The following is an 11,006-nucleotide window of genomic DNA, read 5'->3' on the forward strand; positions in this document are numbered from 1 at the left end:
CCCTGGTGGCCATGATTATAAGTGTGTTCCCCAGGACAGCTGTCAGGTAAATAGCCAGGAAGACCAGGAAGAACAAACCCTGTAGATTGGGGTGGTTGGAAAATCCCAAGAAGATGAATTCGGTGACATCTGTTTGGTTATTCATTTGAAACTCGTTTAGAGCTACAAAGCAATGGGTGAGGGTCAGAGGGGAGGTGAGAAAAACCACAGTAAAAATATACAGCAAATACTCCAAATAGGTTCCAAAACTTGCAAGCAATATCACATATGTTGGGTATAGAGCAGGATGGGCAGTGGAGTCCGATGTGGAGGGAGGTGTTCTGAGAGACGCTCACCTCACACCCAGTGACAGCCCCCGCTGCCCCCCACCCCCCCACTGCAGTGAACTTACATGGCTCCTGGGTATTTTTTTGGGGGGGTTGTATTGTTTTTTGTGGGAGAGGGGTTGTTGTTCAGTAATTTCTATTGATCTATCTCCAAGTTTACCAAAGTTCTTTTTTTGATGTCAAATCTACTTGTGCCAAAGGGACTCTTTATCTTTGATACAGTGTTTTCTATTTCTAGTATTTCCATTTGATCCTTTTCTTAGAGTCTCCAACTCTCTGCTGAAACGAGTTTCTGGTTCTTAAATGTTGCCTGCCTTTTCCACGAAAACCTTTAATTAATTTCTTGGAATGATATAAAAGTCTCTATATAATAGTTTTAACATTTCTTTCATATCTGAGTCTGCAACAGATGTGTGTGTGTGTTGTAGTCTAAGATCATATTTTCCTTACCTTTTGGATGCTCCATTTTGGGGGGGTGTATGGTAGGTACTGTTCTGTATTGCATAGAGATCACACATAGCAACACTTGTGAGGGTGGTGTAAGATCGAGTACTGCTGTGTTCTATTGGACACAAGTTGGAAGCAACTCGATAGCACCTAGCAACAACACATTGTATGGGACAGTAGATACTGAGGCAATAAAATTATTTTTTGCTTGTCTATAAGCATGCCTTTCTTCCTGCTAGGTCTTCAGTGTGAATGTTTGCATTGATTTATCCAGGAGTTGGGCAAAGTTTGAAGTATGATGTTGGTAGGGTCAGCCTCAGTGCACCAAGTTTCAAGCTCTTCATTTCTACAGTTTCTTTTCAATTTTCTCTAGTGATGGCTGGCATTTGATTGTGGGCTAGTTTGCCTACATTTCGGCTCCCTTTTTTACTTTGCAGGAGACCTGGCGGTGCTGTGAGCTAGGCCTTGGCTGCTAACCACAAGGTCAGCAGGAGGAAGAGGAGACTATTTGCTCCTATAAAAACGTAAAGCTCAGAACGCCAATGTAAAGTCACCGCCATGAGTCAGAACTGACATGAGAGTAGTGGGTGTGGGTTTGACTTTGAATCTTGCCTTCGTCCAGATATCCAGAGATAATCTATTTCTTGAAGATCTCTCAGCTGTATAGAATTGCTATTTTAACATGCTGCACATTTATTGATCTGGTCAGGAACAAGACATTCCAGTTAAGTGTCGGTCTTAGGAAAGCACAGTCATCGAGTCGGTTTTGACTCATAAAGATCCTATGTAAGACAGAACTGAGACTGCAACTTTTTCTGGGAGTCAACAGGCTGATGGGCTTGAACCACTGAGCTTGCTATTAATAGTCCAATGCTTAGGCCACAGTACCACAAGGACTCCTGTGAATAGGCATCCTTAATCTCAAACCTTCCATGACCTTTATCTCCACAATTTGGTGGGGATAGATATCACAGAGAAAAATAGTCCAAAGACTATACATAAACATGTCTAGCTTGATAAAGATTTTGTTGAATTTGATTGAAAAGAGATGTGTTTTTCTTTAAAGACTAATTGGAGTTTAGTATAACTCATTCAGTCAAAGGCAAAACCAAAATAAAATGCAACAAATTACTTTTAAAAGATGAAACATATTTATGAACCTGAATTTTACTAAAACTGTCCAAGCTTAATGATATGCAAAGGAAGAGGGAAAGAACTCTCAAAATTCCAAACTCACTGCCATTGAGTGAATTCTAACTCATAGCAACCCTATAGGCAGGGGAAAACTGCCCCGGAGTTTCTGAGACTGTAACTGTTCACAGGAGTAGAAAGCCTCCATTTTCTCCCTTGGAGCAGCTGGTGAGTTCGAACCACTGATCTTACCCTTAGTCCAATGCACAGCCCACTTTACTACTAATACTTATTAAATGCACACTATGTGCTAAGCACTATCTCAGTTCTTGTTAACCTTACACAGCAACCTATTATCCCCATTTTGCAGAAGAAATGGAAGCACAGAGATTTTAAGTAATGATCATTATCATTAATAATAATAACATATAACCTGATAATGATATATTTTTATAGTATTTCAAAGTCTTTAAATTTTTTTTTAGTTTTAAAAATATTTAAAGCACATGCATTTTTGTCTTTTACTGTGAGAACTCATAGCACATGATTAATAGGCAAGCAAAGCTTTCATTAAAAAAATCCAAATTTCAGGGCCTTGAGGGGTATAAAGTATCAAATTTCAATTAAAAGTTTGTGCTGAAGCTAAAAATAAATGATTTTAAAAATATAAATATAAACTGTGGTTAATAGATAAATCTAGAGGTCTTAAAAGAGACATTATTTGCTTTGCCAATTTATGAAAAGCTTGGTGACTTACCTTAAGGGGAAACAAAATGGACATACATTAACCAAGGTAACTGGTGAGCTTGTGAAAATCTGTACAGTGTATAAAGGGCATGCCCATTAATATTTGATTTCAACAATACAAAACAATGACGAGAACTTTTAAGTCAGGTTTTCACTTTGACTGGTAAATTCACAACGTACTTGAAACACACACACACACACACACACACACACACGCATGCGCGCAAACATACTCTCACTCATTATCCAGCACACAGGAGAATGAATCTAAAAAAAAGTCTTAAAGGTTGGAGGTGTTGTTGGCCAAGTTAATTTGCTGCTATTTTTGTCTTACTCCTCCTTCCCATTCAACACTTCCCCATAATACAAGAGCCTGGGACCAGGTGGAATATTCAGAGGCCAGGACTCCCTAAACTTTAATGTGCATGTGCATCGTATGACTTTCCAACACTCTTGTATTGGAATTGCCAATGTTGTTGGTCCAGAGACACTTTAGTAGCAAGTGTGTAACTCATCCCATTTACAGGTAGGAACCACACTTGCCCACATCTCCTCCTCTTGTTTGCCTTTGAGTCGATTCCAACTCATGGTGGTCCCCCAGCATAGGGTAGAACTGCCCACAGATTTCCAGGTCTTCTCTCCTTCAGAGTGACTGGTGGGTTTGAAGCACTGACTTTTTGGATCCCAGCCTAGTGCTTAGCCATGATGCTAAAAAGGAGTCCTAGTGGTGGAATGGCCAAGTGCAGCAAAATGAGAGATAGGAAGTTGGAACTGACAAGAAGACCTGGCACGGGCTCGCATAAAGATCACAGTCTAGGAAATCCTGTGGGGAAGCCTACCCTGTCGTTGGAGCCTCTTTGAGTTGGAATCAGCTGGAAGGCTTACAATAACAACAGCCAGTTAAAAATTCTGTTTTAGCACATTTACCAAGAAAAATGCTACATCCGATCTCAGAAATTCATCCCAGCATTTCTTTCAGTCTGTTATATCTCACCTATGCTTCTATTGTAAATGGAAAGGGAAAGACAAATTACCTCCCTTTCTAGCTCATAAGGACTCTCTGGTGATAAAATTCTTCAAGCTTTATAACTCTCCTTTCTTTTCAACACCTACCAACAACGTTTTCTGAATATTGGTGAGTTCAATTCAAACCAACTTAATTTCTCCATAGTGTCCAATTAGCCCATGAGCTAAGTATATAAGAATAACCAAAGACCTGGGTCTTGTTCTCGATGAGTTGACAAACTACAATGTGGGACAGAATAACTTTTAAAAAAATTAACCTTTATTTGGTCGGATAAAGCCTCTTTGGTGGTGCGATGTTTATTTGTTCCCTGCTAATGGAAAGGCCCGTGATTCCAACCCAGCAGCCAAGCCACCAGCTGCCTTGCAGAAGAAAGATGTGGCAGCCTGCTTCCATAACGATGACAGCATGAGAAACCCTGTGCGGCAAGCCTAACCTGCCCCACACCAGAGTCCAGTGGACATCCATGGGATTGTATTGATGTGGTAGTCTGTGCTGGAACCCGTCTAGGAAGAGAGCAATCATTACTTGCTTAGAGTCTCTTACTCCATTTGAATATCAGCAACTTGCCATCAGAGATTGGGTTCTTAATTCTGTGTTTACCAAGTCGCTCAGACGTATCATGTAGTGTGCACTCGATGTATCATTGATGAACGAAGTACCATAATGAACACCCATGAAAATGGAGGTATCCAAATGCTTCTTTAAAGGCATGACATTGGGGTGGATCTTAAAGGATTTAAACAGATAAAGATGTCATATTTGAGCTAGAGAGAGGGGTAGGGGAGGGTAGGTGTGACCATTGGTGCATACCTGTTAACTGGCTCTTTTCACTGGCTAGCTCCATGTTTGGTCTGGCTCTCATTTGCTCCAAGTGACACATTTCTTTTAAAACAGAGTAAACCTGCAGATTTGCTTCTGTTCGAGGATGACTATGGCTTCTGTTCCTTTATTTCCAAAATAAAGAGCTAGACCAGTGGACCTTTGCCATCCCTCTCATCTCACAAAGCCTGTGGTGATCACAATAGGCTGATCCTGTTTTGACCTGTTCAGTTCAGGGACCCTTTCTGCCAAATTTGTGATGCACCCGCCATGGCTGCCTCAGAGCGGGGCACTACTTCTGCCTGTCCCCGTGGATATATGTCAGACCCATCACCACGCTCCTCATTAAACATGTGCTGAGAGCGCCCTATGCGTGTTCTCGTTACTCCTCAAAACACAGGCAGTGGCGTTGTCAGCTCCGTTCTAAAGAATGTTCCAGGCTTCAAAGGGGTAGCCTAGTGGCAACTCAGAGCCTAAGTCATAACTACGAAACGATATTTCCTCCCCACACTAATGTGGCTGCTTGTAACTCCATTTGCTTTCTTTACTCCAAGTATTTCTTGGGTATACATGTGGTTAATGTCAAATTTCCACTGAACTGAAATCTCTCACCCTTGTGCTCAGTAGAGTATGCAATTTTAAGTGTAGGGGGCTTGGTATTGTTTTAAAATTTTACGAGATCTGGACTCACTGAATTTTGACTAGATAAGCAAGTATTTTATAATAGAGAGAGTCATTAATCTGCATCACTGGAGATTTTTAAGCAAAGGGAAGATTGCTTTATCTTCTGCAAAGAGGAATGATTTAAAACTCATGTGAAAATTGGTCAAGTTTATTCTCATAGTTCTTTTCAGCCCTGAAATTCCATTGTCCTACCAATGTTTTTATATATGTGAAAACATGACATTATTAAGATCATGAAGATTTTATATGCATAGACCAGACTCAATATTGCAATGCACTCCTTATTTTTCTCCCTTCAAGGTAAAATCTCCTTTTCGCATTTATGAACATCCTCAAGGCTGATACACGTTATATATAGATATAATTTTTAAATTTATGCATTTAAATTTGAAGTAATGATCAAATCAAAGGAAATTGAAAAAATGTACAAGAAACCCTGCCATGATATTTTTAAATGAAAAAAGTAAAACAAAACTGTAGAACTTATTGTTTCACAATCTCACTGAAATATTTTTTACATACAATGAAAATGGAATATCCTTACTTTCACACCACACTGTGCCATTGTTAACAATTTGGTGTGTGCCCTACAAACCTTTTCTTTATATGAATTTATAACTGACCAACAAAAGAAGGCCTTCTAACAAAACAACTCTAACTTTCTTTCCATTCTTGTTTAAATGTACTGTGATTGTCCAGCACAGCAGCCCAAATGTCGTACCTGCGACTGTTTAATGAGCATTCTTGACCAGACACTGAGCAGAGTATTCATGCATCTGCTACAGCAGCCTTATCTGGAAGCTATTCTGTGAGGGCTTGCAAGTGAGGAAATTGATGCTTAAGTTTACTTAGCTACCAATAATAGCAGTGACAGATGCTCATAATATTTCTACTTCAATATCCTGAAAACAAAGTTCTATGGAATAAGAGATTTTTATAAAAGGGGCAATAAGGAAAAAGCTACACATGTAAAAGCCTACCTATTTCACCATAAACAATGATTTACAATTTTTTCTTGAGAATTCAGTCAGGCCATTACATGTATACACATGAATGGTAACATCAGTCAAACGAATATTTCAGAAGTATGCTGATAAAACTATTTGACTGATTAGCTCTTTAGTTTCCCACCAATTATACCTACTCATAGGCAGCACCGGTATGGCCAGCATGTGGGTTTTATCAGACTTGGATCTCAAGAGGGGTTTCTTTTCTACAACATGACTTAGGTCAGCATTTCTTTCTTGTTAATGGGCTTAGTACATATGTCAAATCATTCCACAGTTCAATCGCGAGCAGCAGACTTGTACATTTGCTGTCAGTTTCCAGACATTCTTTTTCTATATGGGCCCCTTGACATCACCACCCATCACCACTTCTGTGCCCCCTCCCCCAAACCCTTATTCCACTTGCTGAATGAAGTCTTGCTCTATAGATCCATCAGTCCTAGTTTCATAAGTTAGCATTTCTTAACCAGTCTATTTAAACTCAAAATCGAGGAAAGGGTCGCTCTCCAGATAATGTACCCTCTTCCATCTGTCATGTGTCAGAAGACACTGAGTCCGCTCACATGAATGTGTGTGTCACAGTGGAAAAGGACTGACTTCTACCAATAGCCCCTTCTAGAGAGGCACCTCCAGTCATTGACTTTCTTATCGCAAAGCCAGATACACCCAATAGCATCTGACCTCCATGTCTGCTAAAGGAGAACCCAGAGCCACGGCCTCAGGCCCAGAACTGCTCATGAACAAGACTGTCAGTGGAACAGGGACAAATGCAAAACCCAGAACCACGGTCAGGTTCACCGGGAGAAAGGAAGTTGAGAAGAGACCAATCGGCTGTACTCAGGAGGACATTTTGCATCAGTAGTCCTAGGGCACACAACGTACTGACTGACAACAAAAATAACCCAAAGGGCTTCATGGCTTCAATGAGAACCCACGGCCCCCTGGCCGATGGTGGTCGTAGTATTCGTTCTCCTCCCAGGTAAGAAGAGTGGTTCTCACTCGAGTCTTGCTCAATAGAGAGCAGCACCTGCTCAATTGCAACCAGAGAGCAATGGCTCAGGTTTGTTTATTTCTCTTTTCTAGTCAATTGATAATCTCCTAGGGCAAATGAGAGCATGAAGCTCTTTAGGAATAACTCCGAATCTATGAGAGTTCTTCAAAAAGGAAGGAGAAAGGGAAGCAAACCATTCACAAGGCTCAGCACCTTATTACAGCTCACAAATTGCTGGTGGCGCACTCTGCAAACAGCAATGTGTTGCCCATAAAGACAAGAGTCCTTCGTTAAGCAAGGAAAATCGTTTCCAAACATAAATTTTATGTAAACTCATTTATATTTATTCTAATAATTAGTTTGTGTGTTTATGGACATAATAAATTGTATCATAGGGTAAGTGTGATTTTGTACTTTCTTTCGGAAAATTATCCTTTTGTCTTCTGCTTGTTAAAACTAGAGACATACTAATATATAGTTGTACATAAAATTTATCATGAACACATTTTCCACTCAAAATATCTCACTTAAGGAAGCCAGGCACCCCTCAGGTTTTGAAATAGATAATCTCTAAAGTCAATTCCACTTTGGTTCTATGAGTACAATTGTAGAAATTGATACCTACATCTGCCATAACAAAACTATATCACTAAATAAGTGCCATCAAATCAGAATAAAAATAAGCCCACTATTCTCTAATATGCTCTCAGTGGATAGGTATGTCCTATACCAAGCAGAAGTTTTCCTCAATTGTGATGATAAATACAAATGAGAGAGAATGAAATGTTAAGGGTAACAACAAATCTATACTATTCCTTAAATAAGAATGAAAGGGAAGTAAATAATAATATTGAGAGGTTTGTTAATGTTTAAAAATCACTTACAACACACCTCACAAACATCAAAGTGTTACATTATGAAAAAGAGAAGTCCTGTCTCAAAAAAATAAATGTTTCCAAACATAAACATCAAACTCACTGACGTAAAGTCAAGGCGGACTCATAGCAACCCTCTGTGGGTTTCAGAGACTGTAACTGTTTACGGGCACTCAAAGCCGAGTCTAAGTGTCTCGCTAATTTAATTCCATTTCCTTAAGCACATATTTTTTTCAAACATATTGGCATAGAACAATATATCATAGAAATGTGTGGCCTTGGATTTCTATCCTAAATTTCGTTTTTTTCTGCTAAAATTAGAAAGGAGCAACATGAACTAATTTTCCATTCATTTTATCTTACTTTAAGAATTTAGGCACCTCTGAAAGTTTGGAGTAGATAATCACTAAAGTCAAACTCTGGTTAAATGTGTGTTATTGTAGATATCTTTACACGCACACACGTGCTAAAACTATATCATTACCTAAATGGAAATCAAAGTAAAAAATTATAAAATGAGTTCTTAAATGCTTCCCCGCCACCCCCCCACTATCATGATCCCAATTCTACCTTGTAAATTCAGCCAGACCAGAGGATGTACACTGGTACAGATAGGAATTGGAAACACAGGGAACCCAGGACAGATAAACCCCTCAGGACCAGTGGTGAGAGTGGCAATACCAGAAGGGTGGAGCGAAGGTGGGATAGAAAGGGGGAACCGATTACAAGGATCTACATATAACCTCCTCTCTGGGGAACGGACAACAGAAAAGTGGATGAAGGGAGACATTGGGCAGTGTAAGATATGAAAAATAATAATAATTTATAAATTATCAAGGATTCAGGAGGGAGGGGGGAGGGGGAACAGGGAGGGAGGGGGAAATGAAGAGCTGATACCAAGCGCTCAAGTAGAAAGCAAATGTTTTGAGAATGATGATGGCAACAAATGTGCTGGACACAATGGATGTATATATGGATTGTGAGAAGCGTTGTATGAGCCCCCAGTAAAATGATTTAAAAATTATAAGATATTTTACAATATGTTCACATGGGCTAGGACCATCCTGACACTGGACAGTGTTCTTCTCAATTGGGGTGATAAATAGATAAAGTACTTACCACTGATTCTAGCCCAAAGCCATGGATTTCTGGCTATGCTGATAGGCATTGGTGTTCTCCACACTTTTGCCTGGTCTGAGATAGATACTCCTTGGAAATACAAGGTGTTGACTGCCCCGGGCCATAGGGGGGACCTGCCGTTCCAGGAACTGCCTAGAATATGCTCATGGTCAAAAACTCTTCTAGATCTGTCAATGCATTTAATTTTCTAAGCTGCCCATTTATAAACACTCCTGGACTGACCTTTTGGGAGTATCCATCTGAATTTTCTCTAAGCGGCTGTTTTTGGACTCCTTGGGGTGCAAACACAACTCAGGGGCAAAAGGAAACTAGAGAAACAAAGCACAATTAATTCTCTCTTGGATTCATTAAGTTCTTGGCAAGCATCATTTCCCATCATGCAGTGAAGTGATCAGATCCTTACCTCTTTCAGGAAACGTGTGGGTAAATGTCAGCTCACTGAAACCTGTGAACTGACTTTCCCCTCTCCACTTGGAAGAAAATGGGTAAGGGTTGACGTTCACTTCTTTAGTTGGATCCCATAAGGCACTGGGAGTCTGGATGGTTTCTGCTTCTGCCAGTGCTCCAGATCTTGCTGGCTCTGGCCTTCTGAAGGACAGTGGGGTCGTTCTATAGAGTGACTGATGCAAAAAATAATGGAAATAATTGGAAAATAATGTCGCAATTTGTGACACCATAAACAAACCCAGAAACATCTGTTAGTGTCGTAAATTAAACCTCCCCAAACCCCAGACTCACTTCTGACTCATAGTGACCCTACAGGACAGGGGAGAACTACCCCGTGCATTTCCGAGATGGTCAATCTCTATGGGAACAGAAAGCCGGGTTTTCCCCCGTGGAATGGGCTGGTGGTTTCGAACTGGTGGCTTTGCCCTTAACAACCCAACATGTAACCACTACACCACCAGGGCTCCTTCAAATTAAACCTACAAGGTGAAAATTCCCTCTGCCCACCCCCACTACATGTGAGAGAGAACCAGAAATGGTGTTTATTAAATATCCATAAATCATTAGTTATCCAGAAAATCAAAATCACACTGACATACTGCTTCATGGCTACTGCTGCTGTGGGGGGCCTGGAGTGGGTTCTGATTGACAACCGCCCTATGTACAACAGAACTAAACGTTCCCCACAAGCGTCCTTGCCTTTGAACCAATTGCTGCAGCCACCGTGTCAACTCATCTTGTTGAAGGTCTTCCTCTGTTTTGTTTTTTAAAATTTTATTTGGGGCTCTTACAGCTCTTAACACAATCCGTACATATACCCAGTGTGTCAAACACATCTGTACATGTGTTGTCATCATCTTTATCAAAACATTTTCATTCTACTTCAGCCCTTGGTATGAGCTCATTTTTCCCCTCCCACTCCGACCTTCCCTCCACCGTGTATCCTTGATACTTTATGAATCCCTTTTTTCCCCATGTCTTACACCAACCACTGTCTCCTTTCACCCACATTTCTGCTGTCCATCCCCCAGGGAGCGGGGCCATGGAGCCCTCAAACAGTTCCAGGTCTGTCCGTCGACCTTTATGGGTGTTTTCCAGTCGAATCTGCTGGGCTGCCACACCCTGGCCCCGTTGGCATTCCTCGGGGACTTCGTTGCTTTGCTCCCCTCGCTGCACCGCTGCATGTCCTTAGTGTTCTCCCCGGTGCAGTGGGGTCGGATCGGGCACGTCTCCATCACCGTGTCCCCAGTGCTGTCGCCCATAGTGCTATGTGTCAGTGAGGGACGTTGTTGTGTCTCAAGGTGGGGCCGGCCCTGTGGTCCTCTCTGTACATTGGCTGCTCTGAGCCGTAATATTGTCCTCAGG

General features: G+C 41.0%; 1 protein-coding gene across 1 annotated transcript in view; it reads right to left on the reverse strand.

Moving 5' to 3' along the window:
- Positions 1-11,006, reverse strand: part of LOC101657802 (olfactory receptor 1052-like) — a 33,025-nt gene that overhangs the window by 846 nt on the left and 21,173 nt on the right. The window contains exons 3-5 of the mRNA XM_004717283.2: positions 9,417-9,502; positions 777-923; positions 2-248 (exon numbers count right to left, since the gene is read on the reverse strand). Of these exons, the coding sequence (XP_004717340.2) occupies positions 2-248; positions 777-923; positions 9,417-9,502 (480 nt within the window). The remainder of the gene's footprint in view (position 1; positions 249-776; positions 924-9,416; positions 9,503-11,006) is intronic.

The sequence above is a fragment of the Echinops telfairi genome, unplaced genomic scaffold (assembly GCF_000313985.2).
Source record: "Echinops telfairi isolate 266 unplaced genomic scaffold, ASM31398v2 ScPeMD7_7466;HRSCAF=8504, whole genome shotgun sequence".
Classification (NCBI taxonomy): domain Eukaryota; kingdom Metazoa; phylum Chordata; class Mammalia; order Afrosoricida; family Tenrecidae; genus Echinops; species Echinops telfairi.